The sequence below is a fragment of the Uloborus diversus genome, chromosome 2 (assembly GCF_026930045.1).
Source record: "Uloborus diversus isolate 005 chromosome 2, Udiv.v.3.1, whole genome shotgun sequence".
Lineage (NCBI taxonomy): Eukaryota > Metazoa > Arthropoda > Arachnida > Araneae > Uloboridae > Uloborus > Uloborus diversus.
Genome location: NC_072732.1, coordinates 101,356,758 through 101,374,275, shown reverse-complemented (window position 1 = coordinate 101,374,275; position 17,518 = coordinate 101,356,758). Strand labels below are relative to the sequence as shown.

Here is a 17,518-nt window from a genome sequence, read left to right as displayed (position 1 = left end):
AGATATGTCAAGACGAGTAAATCAAACTAACAAAATATACTTCATGCAAAATAAAATTCCACAGCTATAACATCCATAGAATGGAGTCTCTTAGGAAAGAGGGCATGAAAAAAAAGTGCTTATCAAGTGATATATATATATATATATATATATATATATATATATATATATCTCATTTTTACATTACTAAAAGTGCGCTTATATAAAAGTGCTTATATATCATTATTTCATAAGTGCTTACCTTATTTAAAAAAGTGCATCATCTTACACAATGAAACCTGTGTAATATGACCCACCTATGGTACCGTGCTTTAGTGGTCAACTAAGGAAAGTGATCAACTTACGGTGGTTGATATACATATGGTCCAAAACAAACTCTGTGCCTGACAATATCAGTCAACTTTACAGGTTTTAATGTACTGTACTAGTATTAAAATGAAATACAAAGTCACAATATATTGTGCATTGAGATGGTCATAGATTTTTTTTTTTTTTAAACATTTAAGTTACTACCCAAATAAAAAATATATAATTGAAATATTAAGGATTTAGAAACATAAATCTGTGCAGTTATCTATAAGGTAGCATTTAATATTACCTAGTTTGTTGGGAAAATTACTTGATTTTTGTTACTATGTTTTATCTTTCAGTGCATATGAGTGACTTTTTAATACTATTTTTTTGTTAAATTTTAAAAATGATATGATTAATATATTATATATTATTTTGACCTAAAAAATTTAAAACGCTTATGAGCAGCCTCCAAATATTGTTTGCAAATGATCAAACTTTCTCGTTAAGAATTTTTGGTATAATAGAACAGTTTTAGCAGTGAATAACCATAATATTGTGCATGCACTTTCAAGTTACACAAACATGAAAAACATTTTTAAAATCATACCTTAAAAGCAAGATCTGTCTTAATTGATAAATTATCATAATGTTTTATTATGCGTGTATGCAAACAATTCAACATTACAAGAAAACACTTCTATACCACACAACACCTGTAACACATGATCTTGCATTTTGATTTATCTATTAATTATGTCATTCATTTGTACAATATGTTACATTTACCATTCATAAATTTGAAGTTAAAAATTCTTTTATTCAAAAGATAGAATTTTCAACTTCAAGCTTTTTGGAGAAAAAAAGAAAATTAAAAAAAAAAAAAATTAAAGCACTACAAAAGAAATAAGCTTAAATATGCTACATGAAATTCATAAAATGGCATAATCTGTAAATCTAATGAAGATCATTTAACTATTTTAAATAATAACCCTTACCTTTTTCCAAAGATAGAACCGGATGAAAAATTGGATCCAAAAGAGCTATTCTATCTTGAAGAGGCATTGTATCAGGATCAACACTTTGAGTACTATTGTAGCGACCAGCGCACAGGACACAAGGTTGAATCACATTTACACTATTGCAGTAACAACTAACAGTAGAAAACTTGGACACTTTACTACTTAAATTTGGCATAGTTTCAACTGAAATCAATTTACGTTTTTGGAAAGACATTTTTAACGGTCTTGTGCGACTACAAGACTCTTCCGTTTTTGCCAAAGATGAAGTCAGCTGTACACTGCTTTCAAGAAGTGAACAATTAACATTAGAAAGGTCATTAACAGAACTATGATCCAAATTACCCATTAACAGGCCTAATTAATTTTTTTAGAGATGTTTGTTTTGTTGAAACCTGCTCAATATCTATACTAGTTGCAGATAATGCTGAACTATTACATGATGCTGATTCTTCAAAACAGACATCTCCATCTAAATTAACAGTTTCTTTTAATTTCTCCTTGGCCATCCCCAGTTGGTACTCCAGTTCTTGTATACGAGCTATAAGCCATGATGAACGGCTATGAAGTGATGCACTTTCCGTCAAACGTTTCCAGATAGCCTTCTTCTGACTATAAAAACAATATGAGGCATTCTTCAGTTTCTCATATTTAATAAGCGCAATCATACATTGTTCAAATACGCCAGAACATGCAGGTATATGAAATGTATAAAACTGCATGATTCTGTAATGACTAAGGGATATAACCAAGATATGTCACATAAAAGAAGTCCTTCCACAGAATTACGACAAATATGGGTTGCCAGACCATTTTTTATTTTTTTCCAAATTTTATAAGAGGAAACATTAACACATACCAAAGGACTCACACCAAAGGAAACCCACTCACAGAAAAGATTAAACTTGAATTTTTCTCAAGTTATGCTAAGTCAAAAACTGCAAATTAGATCATTTCAGCCAAATTCAATGGTTTAAAAAATGGCATATTTTTTTTAACTATTAGAGATATGCAAAACAATTCAAAAACAAAGGAAAACTGAGTTTTTCACATCATGTCATGTAAATTTAGAATTTTGGTGTAAAACAAATTTCCACCGTATTTCATTTCTCAAGAAAATTATTAAAAATAAAATTTAAAAAGCAATTTGCAGCACATTTTGCATTATTTACATTGGTTTTCAGTGAAATAAAACATCCTACTGTGCTTTGTTTCTAGAAACTAAGGCAATGAAGCATCTTGCCTACATCCATCTTGTAAATGACCAAATATGGCGGCCATGTTTCACACCTAGCTGATTTAACAATCTTCCCTGATCAAGCCCTCCCCCGCACACCCCAGGGTTTATCAAGACTTATGTTTCCGAAAAGATAAATTGACTTTCCCCTTGTTAAGTTTTGTACCTAATTCCTGTTCACCACAGAAAACATTTCCTTAGGATCTATGAGGGGGAAAATGGCGACTGAGGAAGTTTTTTGAGGTTGTCCCTTTTTCAAACAAGGTCGCCACCCGTCAAGTGGCGACGTGAATCTTGACCTTTATAACAGGGGTCCATTTCTTATAAAAAACTAAATTGTGTGAAAATTGAGAAAGTTTGAAACCTTGAATTTTATGTAAAATAAGTATCTGGAAGGGGGGGAAGGGGAGAGATTATGGCATAAACTACGCCACAAAGTTTTTAGAGGGGTGTTTTTCAGGGCATTTCTTTTTCTGGCAAAATATAATTTTTGGGGCTTATCATGGGATTTTTTTTTTTTTTAATTGCTTTTGCTGAGATTTGCAACCTTTGAGGTATCAACATCAATATACAGTCGAACCGTGATTTAACGAATTCATCGGGACCGAAACTTCATATGTTAAACATCAGGGCTGTTAGTAATATCGTGGTGAGAAAAAAATGCACTTACCTTATCTAAAAGCCCTAATAAGCAGCAACACAAAAATATCCATAATTAGAAAGTGTACACTTTTTTTTTTCAGAATTCCGCAATTTATTACACACTAGTTAATTTGAAATTTTAAGTACTGAGTAGTAGATGTTTGAAAATTTCCTTGACTACTCTACTTGAAATAGTCCTCTTTCGGCGTCATGGAGAGAAGAAAATACTGTGTCACTTACAGCCTGCTGCATGAGATATGATTTTACAGTTCCAGGCCATGTAAAGCATTTGACAAAACGGGTTTCAATGGGAGTTTCATTATCGCCTTCTGCATTAGAATCGCTATTCATTGGTTGCCCCCCCCCCCCTTCGTTCATTAAAAATGACCGATTCCAAGAAAAGTCTTTCTGCTTTTTGGACAAGATGTATGTATCATTTGGGAAACAATCCAATACTTCCTTACTCAAATTAACAAAAAACATTTTTTTTTTCTAAGCTGTTAAAATAATTTGTTAATTCAGGGTTTATTATTCGGTAAATAGGGTTTTTTGCTTTGATTTTAGTTGGGGGGGGGGGGGGGAAGAAAAATTCGCTAGATTGTGAAATTAATTAAACAGAGGTTTATTAAACCGAGGATCGACTGTATCATTAAAAAAAATTCACTGCAAGTCCTCACTAAGAAAATAAGAAAATACTGTAACGAGAGCGATTTGATGCTTTTTTTTCGCTATCTTTACGTGAGCAACAAAAAACTCAATCTCTAGGGAAAGAAATAAGTTATAATTGATTTCTAGAATGTTAATGAAGGAAAACTTTAAAAAAACTATGTTTAAAACAACAAATAAGCATTTCGAGGCATTAACAGGGATTATTGCGAGTTCACCAAAAATACTATAAAGTTTAAGAAAAAACTAGGGGAGGAGGGAGGGTTATTTTTTTAACTAAAGCCCCTAATGCTTCTGAACTATATATATATTCATGATGTTTTTACATAAGACTCATTCTTCAAAAAGTCTAACTTTTCTGTCACACACCTTTTACTGTAAAAACTTTTAAAAACATTTCATTTAACAATGATTTTTAATTTCATCAAAAATCTATATTTAAACCTGCCAACAATTTTTCAACATTTTTATTTTAATATATTCTTGGTTCATAACTTGTTTAATTTAAAAAGTACATACTTATTTATTATTCCTTTCACAAGTGTCTCAAATACTAGTTGTTTAAGTATATTTATTTTTTTAATATTGTGCTTTTGTTCATTTTAGTAGGACAGGGAGTCATGTCACAATAAATTCTCACCTCTTACCTGAACACAAAATGCTATTCTTTACTAACACGTTCCAAATTTTATTTTCCATGATACAAGGGAGCCCCCCCCCCCCCTAATTATTTTCAGCCATAGTTGAAATTGCGAGATTTGTTGAAAAACAAGATAGGTTTTGCTTTAAAAACTTAGTGTGGCTATTCCGACTTCTCACCCTCTGTGAACTTGAATTTCAGTTATGTAAATTAATGTAAAAATAGAAGTGAACATGTTTTCATATGCTTAACATGTGCAAATTGTAACAACAAAGAAAAAAAAAATTTCCCTGAAAAATGTATCTATTAGGCCTATATTAATGGAAAATTCCTCATCTCCGCGACAGACCTTATCAAGGTCATTATTTCTGAAGGGAAAATAAATGGAGGGAAAATACATCAATTATAGGCATTCCACCAAAAATTTTAAATTGCCAGTATATCCTCAAGTTTACTAAATACTATTTTTTAACACACATTTGAAATTACCAATTAAGCCGTACTTTAACTAAGAGAGCTTAATATTACATTCCCAATAATCATTAAAATAGCTGATTGTTTGCACAATTATTAAAATTACAATTTTGATATCAACCCTAGAGAAGTCGCGCTTCGGTGGATTCCCCGCCCATTGTCACATATTTCGCTCTATCCCACCACCCCTTATTCTAATATGGGGCCAATCTGTGTAGCTGAAGGTCAGACCCTCCCCAGTACACACACTTAGTTCTGGAATTTTCTTCGGTATTTCAAGATTGCATAGCTTTTGGAAATGTATGTTGGTCATTTAGACCAATAGCGTGCCATCCTAGTCAGGAGTCATTTTCTCCCCCCGCACTTCCTTTTCTCTGCTTTCGTCTCACGGATTGCTACGGCGGGGAAAAGACCGAAGAAAGACCGAAGCGCGAGCACTAGCGTAACAAAAGGAAACGTGACTTCTCTATTTCCATGAACAAGACATTTTTTATTTCCTTCTGCAAAAAAGGAAGTATTGTGTTCGCGAAAAAATGTTCACTAAAAAATCGACTTTAATTTCCATTTTGCTCACCCCCCGAATGAATGCTGAGTTTTTTTTCCAACTCGATCACACACGGATAAGTGCCTAAGAAATCGTATAGACACCCGAAATATCCATTTTGACGATTCCAGAGTTAATTACAACGAGTTTTCTCATGAGATCTGTATGTACGTTAGGGTGGGCCGAAATAAGCCGAAAATTTTTTTTTTTCAAAATCAACTTTTGGATAGCGCGCAAAAGTTACGTAGTGAGCTAGTTAGTACTCACAAAAAAATTTCTTAGATATTAAAAAATATCTAGCCGGCGCTATTTGACACTGAAAAACCGAAAAAAAAGAGAAAAATGAATTTTTGTCTAAATTTTTTTTAAAAAACTAAATACCCAATATTTTGCTGGAATGCACCGAAAATGTTATATAATGAGCCAGTTCGAGCCCATAAAATGTTTCATTGATTTTAATGAGCATTTAACCGCTCCTTTCCAACATCAAAAATTGGAGAAAAATGAAAAAATATTGAATTTCTTTAAAAACCCAATGTGAAAATTATTTTAACACAGTTTGCCCAATCAACTAAATCAACGGCTTCAAAATTGAGTTTAGGACGCTCAAAAAATCGTACACCATCCGAACTCTTCGCCTTCTTATTTCTGGAGTTCAGAATGCGCCTAACAGCTAATTCCCGAATGTATTTTTCTTGAGTCAAACAACATTGTCAACAGTAGCTGTTCAGGATGAGCGAAATATGCATTACTTGAGAGAACTTTGAAAATTATCTCCTTAACGTTGTCTGGAAACTGCCTTGCAAGAGAAATCATTTTCAAAAAATGTTGGGGCGCGGAGGGTACTGGCAGTTCGGTTTCATTTTTATTTCAAACCACATTTTAGCATAATCTAAAATTACATACTTTACAAGCATTGTAAGGTTTTCTGATGGAATGGGAGTGCCTATATACAAGCGTAACAAACGGTTTGTAGTTGTCAGCCATCGCGCATGACTGACTGAGTTTGCCTGGGCTACTGTCAGCCACGCTTGAAGGACAACTACCATCTTTTACGGCAAGATTGATTCTATACAAATATTGTTGTTCAGTACTTAAATTTTTTATATCTTCTTATGTCCAAAACCAGAAGATTGCAGTCAATTTTATCAAATTTGACCACCGGATTTTTTTTACAATCTCTAAGAAGTTGTTCGATAGCTCCAGAATATGAATGTGGCCACTTTGTGCAACCGTCCAATTCCAGTATAAGATGCCTCAGTGGCAACTCATTGTGGACATTGGACACAAGAGAGGACCCCTTTAATTGCTTAATTCCCAGCTGTGGAGGTGTAGAATTACAGCATTTTCTTGTCGGGGGTTTTTGTCTCTTAAGTGAGTCCATGAAGTCGAGAGGAAGAAATGGCTTGAGAAAAAGAAGAATACTTGCGTTCAATTCATTAATCAGTTTAAAGGACTTCAGAGGATTCACATTTTTTTTTAATACTCAAGGGCTCTATTTGTCAAATATATATAAAATAGTTTTAAAATAATAGGAAATAATAGAAGTAGTTGAGCGCCGTTTCTTATCTAGGAGAAACAATTGGAATATTAAAAAATTAGCATATCTTATGTAACTATTTTTTATTTGAGTGTGTGCATTTTTTAAAATTGGCGTACAAATGTCGCATAAAATTGATTGAATTTTTCAGTTTTTTTCTATGTAACGTATTGCGTAATATTTCAGTACTTACTTATTTCGAAAATACTTTTTTTTTTTTTTCATTTTTTCTGATGTTTTTAGTCTTAAAGGAGCGTAGCTAAATATTCTACGAAATGTATGAGTCTTTGAGGATTTCAACTAATTCACTGACAGATACTTCTAATGCTGAAACTAGCTTCAAACTTTTTATTTTCGAACCCCCCCCCCCCCCTTTTTTTTGAAAAAAAATGCATTTTTGCCCTTTTTTTTCAGTTTTTCAAGGCCAAATAGCGCCGGCTAAATATTAACAAATTTAGCGAAATTTTTTATGGGTAATAAAGGGCCCATATAGCAACTTTTCTGCACTATCCAAAAACAGATTTCCAAAAAAAAGTTTTTTCGGCCCACCCTAATGTACGTATGTATGTCGCAACTCAAGAACAATATGTCCTAGAAGGTTGAAATTTGGTATGCAGACTCCTAGTGGGGTCTAGTTGTGCACCTCCCCTTTTGGTTGCATTCAGGTGTTTCTATAGGGGTCTTTTGCCTCTTTTTGGGGGGAAATCATTGTTAATTTCGATGTAAACGTCAAGTGGTGTTATAATTTGGCGGACACATGGCGATATATCACCAGTCTTTTGGTCGCCAAGTTTTGTCGCCAACTTGGCGATTTTTTTTTTTTTAATCTGGTTTCAATTTGGCCACTGTTGGTGATATTTAGACAGAAAATTATTGAATCACAAATTTCCAATAATGGGAAAATGAAATTAAAGTAAAAGGAAGTCATGTGATGCACACATCAGCTCGTTTTATTTTTTTTTTTTTATTCATGAGTAAAATAATTGGAATTTAGCTGGGCCATTGTTTATGGCTACTTCTAGTAACACTTTAATGTAAGAATGAAAAAAAAAAAGACTTCGAAATTGAAAAATTTTTGCGTTCAAAAGTTACATTTTCTGGAGAAGGACTCAAACATTAATCTCACTTTTGATAACCACATAAGAAACATTTCCTATCTTCAAATACTTTTTCCACTCAAAATATTATGCATTATATGTTTTTTCAATTTACCTTATGAAAAATATTACTATAAATACATAATTAGGCATACATAGCAGGGTGTTAATAAATTATTAACAAAACCAGGAATTTTTGTAGACTTATAAAACTAGTTTCAGTCATGAAAATATACGTGTCATATACTTTTTTTAACCATTAATTAAAGCATAATTAGTTTTCTGTAATTTAATTTAAATAATTATTTTTAATTATCATATAAAATCATTATTTACAAACAAAATATTTTGTAAAAATCTCCACTCAGTATTACAATTTGGTGTTGGACTTAGAATTACAGAAGTACTTTATGAAAAAAACTTTCTATAAGTTAAGTTATTCAGTTCAAGTATAATTTTTTTGAACATACCTCTTCTAGAAAGTTCTAAGAAGTATATTTAAGAGAGTATAATTGAAAAATGCCACAATATAAGTGTCTAAGAGTCATTTTTGTGTGGTATAAAAAGAAGTATCATAGATTATAAGAACATGGTTATATTGACCTAATTTGAAATCTCATAACTCTAATTTTGCTTTTTCCATTGATACCAAATTTGTGAGGATATGATTAATTAAAAAATTTTGCCACTTTTTCCCTTTCCTGTGGAATTGCCCAAATATTTATTTTGAGAACAAAATCAATTCAAAACACTAAACAAAATGGATGTTTTTTTTTTTTAGTTCATCGAAACTTCCAATTTCAGTAAAAGAAATAAACAATTGACTTTGAAATCAAAGAGAGACAAGATTGAGGGGGGGGGGAGAGGGAAAGAGAGAGAACCCACAATTTTTCATTTTCAAAGAACTTCCTTTAAAAATGCAAAAGAAAAAAAAAACACTGCTTAAAAATGATTTTAAAAAATTTAAAATTAAGCACTTTGAAGGGCTCTTTTGTAACAGTAGAGGTGACTGAAAGAAAGCACTTTCAAAGTTCAAAGACCCCTTGCAACCCTGATTTTTTTTTTAAATTAGCAAACTTGGAATGGTTACAATTTACAAACAGTATAATTTTTTTGAAAAAACATTTGTATACTGCAGTAATCATACACAAAAAATTACAGTAGAATCTTTTTCTTTTCATGGGATAATTATTCTTAAACTCTTATTTTACTTACTATTTCACCCTGTTTTATAAAGCACTCAATTTTGTTTTATATTTATAAAACCAGATTTACATGACATGTACAGAAAAAGTTTCAGATTTCAGCAGTTTTCCAATTATTTGAATATCTATATTAGTTTGAGAAATATAGGGTATAGGTGATCTGCCAGTAACTGGCCACTGGAGCACAAAAAATTATAAAACAAGAGGGCATTTCCACCATTAGGGACGTAACAATCAGACTTTAAACACACATAATTTCTATTTGTTTTGATAAAAATCTTTTTTTTTTCTGTTGTACAATTTGATGCTATTTTATATTTTTGATGTTATATATTTGATGCTATCTTAAATTTGGGTGCCTTGATTACAAAAAATACCAAAAAAAAAACTGCAGGTTATTGACTTAACTCAGAAAATAGGAAATTATGTAAAATTTATGATAGAAATTAATACATAGTACAACCCCTTCTAACGGACACCCCTCTTATGTGGACAATTTTTATTTCCCAGATTCCAAGGAAAATAACATCATTATACCCATCCTGCAGACACCCATCTATTGTGGACCAAAAAAGTTGCTCTGTTAATGTCCGCATTAGAGGGGTTTTACTGTATTAGTTACGGACATAACACAGAAGTGTTATGGACGTAACGTCTCTGATATGCAAATTGTACAAAGCAAATAAAAGCATGGATATACAAGGAGCTATTTTTAATTTACTGTCGGTTTTCTTTAAAATTTTGAAAGCTGCTTTTGAATTGGCACATTTGCTGAAGGTGGATAAAACAGTCGAAACTGTGCTTGCAAAAATACTTAATTGCCTATATTTGCCTAGGTGGCAAAAATAGATGTGCTTTCTCTAAATTGAGATTAGATGTAGCTAGTTTCTTTTTCAATAATTTTAACTGAAATAAAATTATTTTTTTTTATGTTTAAACTTATGTTTTAAAACTGAAATATTAAATGCATCAATGAAACAATCTTAATGTTAATTTTCCCCTGTCTTAGTAAAATGCTTTTAAGATAGGCAAACATCCTAATTTTTGAAAAAAAAAAAAAAAAATAGATTTTGAAACAGATATTTGGAGAACCCCAGTGTTCTTTCTAAATCCGCAATTGTTTTTTAAATCTATGAATTTTTGAGAAAACTAGAAGAAATTAACTAAACTCAAATGCACCGCTTATAACTGCAATTTACTTTTTTTTTTCTTGATTTTCTCATAACCACATTTTCAAAGTTTCTATTTACATCAACAGCTCTAGCAAAAAAAAGTATTAACTTTATTGAAACTTTGCAAAAATGGTCATTGAACATATTACTGTGATAAAACCTCTAAAACTAATGTACAGTATACTCCTGATTATCCGTGTGCGGATTATCCGGTTTGCGGATTATCCGCGCATCATTTCGGAATCACACTTTTCTAAAGTTTCGATGATGTTATCGATAATCTCGATAACATCATTGAGGAAGTTGAAGAAATCATAGGTTTTGAATCAGTTGACGCTGAAAATGTCGAAGAGTGGTTTAAAAGCGACGAATGTGAATCAGGATTTCAATGTTTAACTGACGAAAATATCATTGAACTTGTTACCGAATCAAACGCAAGTGATGATACCGAAAACGAAGATGAAGAATATAAAGAAAATAGTTTCATTCTCTACTGCTCTGCAATCTGTGGAACATGTGTTAAATAACATGAGTGAAAGAAGTTACGATTGCGGAGAAATAATTGCAGTAAGAAAAATTCGTACGGGCATACGCAACAATTTAAACAGACAAAGAAAACAAAAATGTATCACCGATTTTTTTTAAGCAATACATTTCGAAGAAATATTCCTGGTTTGTGTGAGTATATACATAGTTTTTTCTAATTTCCTCTTAAATAGTTACCCTGCATATTCCTTAAATGATTTTTCGGATTATCCGTGTTTTTCGATTATCCGTGCTACGCCACCCGGTGATTAGCACGGATAATCAGGAGTAGACTGTATATACATTGCGTGATTTTGAAATAATGTTCAATTAAACTTTGGGGGTAAAAAAACAGATTTTGGGGGAGAATTTTTCAAACATTTACGCATAAAACCTTTTTTTAATTATTTCCAAATTGGAGAGTCATATCACTCTCGGGTATCTAACGAAGAGATACACAAAAAGTTTTTAAAAATATGAAAAAGTGAATGCACTGGAAGTGTTAAGGAAAAGGTAGTTTTTTGTTAAAAATAAATTTAATTCAAGAAAAAGTATTTTCACCAGTAATTGGCTAGAGTGGATAATTAATAAATGATCTAGGTCAAAGACTAAATAAATGCAGATAATCAAAATATTACTATGATTTATAATAGATTTTTCTTTTTTCAATAAAAAATATTCACTGGCAAGGAAAAGTATCAGGAATGCCCCGAGTGTACGTCAGCGAATTTGGAAACTAGGATCCGTTCTTTGGAGATGCTATTGGGATAGTGTAATAGAGGGGATAAGGTATTGGGGGAAAAAAAGGCTTGGCGCAAAAACCGACAAGTTGCCCACCTGTATTACTACTTTTTAATGTTATTTAATACTATTTTACAATTAAACATTGTATACAGGATGGTGAAAAAATTACTTTTCTACATGCAAAGCCCCAACAGCGTCCTATCCCTTGAACTGATAGAACCAAAATTTCAGATACAGCTGTATAAGCATATGCACTCGAGATTGAATAATTTTAAATAAGGCAGGTTACAGGGTCACAGTAATCAAATTAAATTTTAAAATTGCAATACCCACTCTTTTCTTGTGCAAATTGATCAGCACATTCAAAAACTACAAATGAGTGGCATGCAATTAGAAAAATACTAAATAAAATAATTATTGTTCATCCTAATAGTTTTATCAACATGTAAGAAATTTCAGTTTTTTTTACGTAATTAAATAGAACTTGAAAAAACTCCCACTGAATGGGAATTACTGACAGATCACCCTATGATACTTAGTATACCTGAAAACCTTCCCAATGAAAAAATACAGTTTCAATATTTTTACTATCTCTAAGTAATCATATGGAACTGCTTTACTTCACATACAGTAAAACCTATCTACAAAGATACTGTTGGGGACCTTAAAAAAATATCATAATAGACAGGTTACCGTTACGGACAGTTTAATTATTCATCCTGACATTTTGCTGGGGCCAAAAAAAAATATTGTTATAGACATGTTATCATTATAGACAGTATCGTTACACACAGGTTTCACTGTATACATAAAATAATTGAAACATGAAACGGAGGAATAGAAATTATTATACAGTATAAACTTATTTATGATTAAACTTAATAAGCGTTGATAACGTTGCTACAGTATTTCTATGTACTAAAGCTTGAATTTTAGCAGGAAGTTTTAAAACACTCGAATACATACAAATGGGCAATCTTTACAAGCAATGGGTTTGTTATCACAAGCTTCCTAAGGATTTGTGTCTACAGATTTATAAAAACAAGTAGATTTTTAATAAAAATAAGGAGACTGGGAGAAATGCACAAAATCAAGGAAACTACTGAAAAAACTGTAAGAATTAGCAGGGAGTAAGTTAATCATTGCACTTAACCAAAACTGGATAACTCGCAGTTTAAGCAGTAAGATTTTTTTTTTTTTGGGGGGGGGGGGAGCAAACTGCTTTTACAAATGTTTCTCGAACAAAATATGAAAAAAAAATCCAACTGTACAGAAACCAAAAGTTTTTATTTAGCTGAAATGCTATAATATGACTCAAGGGGTTACACACAGCCAAAAGTTGGTTCGACTCACTGTCACAAACAAATTTCAATTTTGCTCGCTACTGGGGCATTTCATGGTATTTGTGAATAGGGGTGCCCAAAACAAAACTTGTTAAAAGGTTAAAATTTTTATATATATATTGAAAAAGCACATTCCAAAGCACATAAATGTCATATTTTTTTCTTTATTTACTTCATATTATGCATGTACATGTAACCAAAACAAGCAAAATTGCAACTTTTATCGTTACGGACTCGACATTGAATTTTTCTTCAATAGTCACAAGAACTGAATTTCAAACCAAAACTGAGTGCTTGGGACAGATGAAGTAAAGGATCATCTCTAATACTGATAATAATTTTAATCAAAAAGTGCATTTGTTAAAAAAATATAAGTTGTGAAAGTGATGATTGTAGGATCCCTAACAATAATAAGATAAGTTTTGTTAAAATTTTTATTAATGCATTTTATATCACTAAATTGTATATTTTCTAATCTCACTTATAGTGTTGCAATAGTCTGAAATAAGTTTCATGATTATTTAAATTCAGTAATTTTAATTAATTTTCTAAAATTGCTTACAGACTCTACAAAATGTTACGGACTCGACATTTGGCAACTGTTTCAACATAGTTCTTTCTTTACCAAATACTTGAACAGGCTGCACAGAAAAAAAAAAAATTAAACGCGAGCCCTTTAAAAGTAATTACAGCATATTTTTAAGAAACTGCTACGTGATTTCTAAAGCAAAAAATGTTGTCATTTTTAATTGAATTAACAGAAAATTTAAGTTACATTTAAAAATGCAATTTAAAAGTTATGGTTAGAAATAGTCCGGTACTGATCACTTCAGATAACACAGGGAAACAAAAAAATGTTTCTCTTTGGTTGTTTGAGAACTGCTTCTAGATATGTTTGGGGCTCTGAATCGAAATATGAAATTAGTTTCCCTCTAGCAGCTCTACTTTTTTAGATAAGTACAGCTGTTTTACCCAAAATGTACAGTTTTAACTCCATTTTGCACACTTTTAAAGCAAGTGTAGGCTTCTTAAACAAGGATTGCTTCTGACATATTTACCCTATTGTCAGCCTGCAGTCTAGTAACTTAAAGGAAAATTCACCAGATGCAGTAAAAGTTTAGAAAGCTTCAACAAGTTAAGTCAATTTTTAAGTTCTTAGTTTGCATATATCGCTGTACGCGAAGTGTGATGAACTGGATCTTTGTATACAATGTTTTTCAGGGCTCCATTAATACAGTGGGTGACCCGAAATAAAAAATTTTTTGGGAGGTCCCCTGAAGTCAAACTTTATAAACCTCAAAGCAGAATACTACTAAATTTGCGACGTGCGTTGCAGAACAGATGCCTGAGCAGCAGAACAATTCTGTTCAAATGCGAGAGGAAAACTCAGACAAATTTCTGCAGAAGCTGCGGGATTTCTGCTAATATTTTCCAACTCAAGATAGAATTTTGCACAAATTCTGCAGATTTCTTTAAATCAGAAGAAAATCTAAAATTCTCAGAAATTACAATAATTTGATAGAAAGCTAGCGAAAAATGTTGAATTCAATAAGTCATCTGCTGGAACTTAAAATTTACTTTCAACCTGGCTTCGTGATTTTTTTTATTTTTTTAAAAAAACCAAAAAAGTGATTTTTTTAAATGTTCAAACATTTGTAAATATTAATTACTTCACATTGAAAAACAATGTATTTCAACCAATAGAGGAATCCATTCAACTTACTTTTAAAATTAAGATAAGTTCTCTAACTATTCAATAATATTTTAAGATTTATAACTACGTTATAATGCTTAGATAAAATGTGATTTTATTTTATGCTTTGCTTAAAGATAAGGTTTCCATTATCATGTACCTTTTTAGTGTAAAATAATGTTGAACAATTACTTTTCTGAACTCTATTAGTCATGGCGTAGGCCGTAGGGAGAAACTCCAAATTTTTATTTTGTTCTAAACTGTAATTTTGGAGTAAAAGCAATAGAGTAAAAATCTGTTGCACACACAGAAAGAGGGAACATTGTAGTTTTGCTTGTTGAAGTTAAGATAGTATATTTTATTTTATTTTTTTATTTTATTTTAAACCAATGATACCTTCATGCAGTGTAGCTAAATTTAGAGCAATACCTTCGAAAAAGCAAAATTAATGTATAAAAGTAAAATCAACTGATTTTAATTAAAGATGTTGTTAAAAAAAATCACTTAATTCAAATCAATTATGAAATATTTTTGAAGAATCTCAATCGGTTTAGGTTCTATAGAAATGTATAACAACAGTAAAGTTTCAAAAACTGAAGGAAAAAAATCTGTGTGAAATGATTTAGAGCTCCAGATTTAAGGAAAAAGTAATGTTGGTTGCTTGTGTATACAATGCTTACAGTACTTGCAGAACAATTTTGGTCAAATGATTTTACGTTGCAGAACATCGTCAAGTATTCTGCTTTGGGGCTTATAAACAAAGATTAGTGGGGAACCACCATTTCAGGTGTGTTTAGGTGTTATACTACTCGTTCAAAATATTTGTTGACAGGCAGAGTATCCCACACTTAAGTACACATAAAAAAGTAAATAAAGGAGAAAATGAAAGAAAATTAAGGTAAAGTTTTCTTGAGTAAGACTACTACAATTATAGTCATTTTGAGGCTCTTAAAAATTAGGGACCCATATCCATGAGCCTAATTGGACTGTTTGGTAATCAATCTCTTATTATTTGTACAATACAATAGGAATGAAAAATCCCTGTTTTGTGTTTTATTTGATTCTGTAGATGTAATTTAAACCTGTTTTATGTATATATTTAAATGTTATATCTCAGAAGTTTGAGCTTCGGGCCAAAAACTGATGTTATATTTGAACTCTGTGTACCAAATTCATACGAAATCAGTTCCAAAAACCCCAGCACGAAAATCATTGTTCCCCTGTGTAATCAAGGTTCTAGAGTAAAAGTGAAATTGCTGATAAAATTTGAATTAAAACCTATCATTTCTAATAACAATTTCAAAACAATGCAAAAAGCAGAGTGAAGAAATCAACATATCACTTGGTCAGTTCCTGCAGTTCCTCCAATCTGGTTTTTACATATACAGGGATACCCCTCCTCCTAAGAGCAAGATCCCCCCCCCCCAAATAGCAAGAGCCTCCACCCAAAAATGAGGAAAATACCCTTCAAAACAACCACTGCCTAAAAACTTCAATGCACAGTCTGCGCCATGATGCCCTCTCCCCCCCCCCCCCTCCTGCATGGGCACTCCTCACATATATGATGAGGAAATAGCCATAAGAGTTAATTCGATCATTGAAACTATTGAAAAAGTATCGTTCTTGTTTAGTCTCTGTAAACAATAATTCAAACAATACTCCAAACGTGACAAATATATAGGGTCTGTAACATGTTCATAAATGTGCAGTTCTTTAGTAAAACATTCCTTTAAAAAAATTTTTTTGCCTTTTTGATAACTATTTTGGTGTGTAAATGTATTATGGATAAACTGAGGCATAGTAAAAAAAATTTCATAAGGTAAGAATAGTTATTACTTTTACAGAAAATTTAAGGATAGTTTAAGAAAAATATTCATGTCTTTTGAGTGTAGAGTCCGTAACATGCTATATATCTTCCTATATTTTTAGAAATTCTCAACTATTTGCACTAATCATGAGTAGGAGGCTAAAATATCCTTTATGAAGTGTCAAGCCTGTAACAACCAAATACTGTGAAATGCTCCTACTAGAGTTGGTAATATTCACCACAAAATGGTATTTTTACCAGAACAAAGTCAAAAACTAGGACAAACCTGGTAAAGACTGGCAAAGACATATACATATACAGAAATATACAAAATAATAGAAGAACAATATACAATTTTGTACATAATCCCACAGAGACTTTAATATAAACAGACAAGTGAGATTTAATTAGGTTTTTCTCAATATTAAATTGATAATAAAAGTAATTTAAAATAACTCGAAAAAAGATTGGAAATTGATAGCAATTCAAAACTTGTTTTTTGTAAGGCAACGTAAAAAGAAAATATGTTTTGATATAAAGAATTCAATTAAACTTGAATGACTATCTAAAAGTGTACTTTTCATTATAAAGTTATGCAGTCAAGCCTGTTTAATGGAATAGCTAATTTGCCACCAAAAAATTATTCTAATGAGCGGGATATTCGATTATCCAGGATTAAAATAACGAATTTTAACATTCGATACATTGAAATATTATAACATTAAGCGGGATATTCCTTTAACCGACATTCTAAAAAGCAGGCTCAACTGTAGTTTTATATTAATCTTGCTTATTTTTCATATTTCACTGTATATTTTTAAACAAAGTAACGTCTAAGAAGTTGTGAAAGTGTGACTGAGGTGCACTTGTGTCCAGAAG

General features: G+C 31.4%; 1 protein-coding gene across 3 annotated transcripts in view; it reads right to left on the bottom strand.

Annotated features, from left to right (window-relative positions):
* LOC129235309 (KAT8 regulatory NSL complex subunit 1-like) overlaps positions 1–17,518 on the bottom strand; it is a 183,474-nt gene that overhangs the window by 140,207 nt on the left and 25,749 nt on the right. Inside the window, exon 2 of one of the 3 annotated variants that reach the window (XM_054869044.1) lies at positions 1,290–1,922. The exons of the other annotated variants lie outside the window; for them this stretch is intronic. Within the exon in view, the coding sequence (XP_054725019.1) occupies positions 1,290–1,659 (370 nt within the window). The 5' untranslated portion in view covers positions 1,660–1,922. The remainder of the gene's footprint in view (positions 1–1,289; positions 1,923–17,518) is intronic. 3 annotated transcript variants of the gene reach the window in all.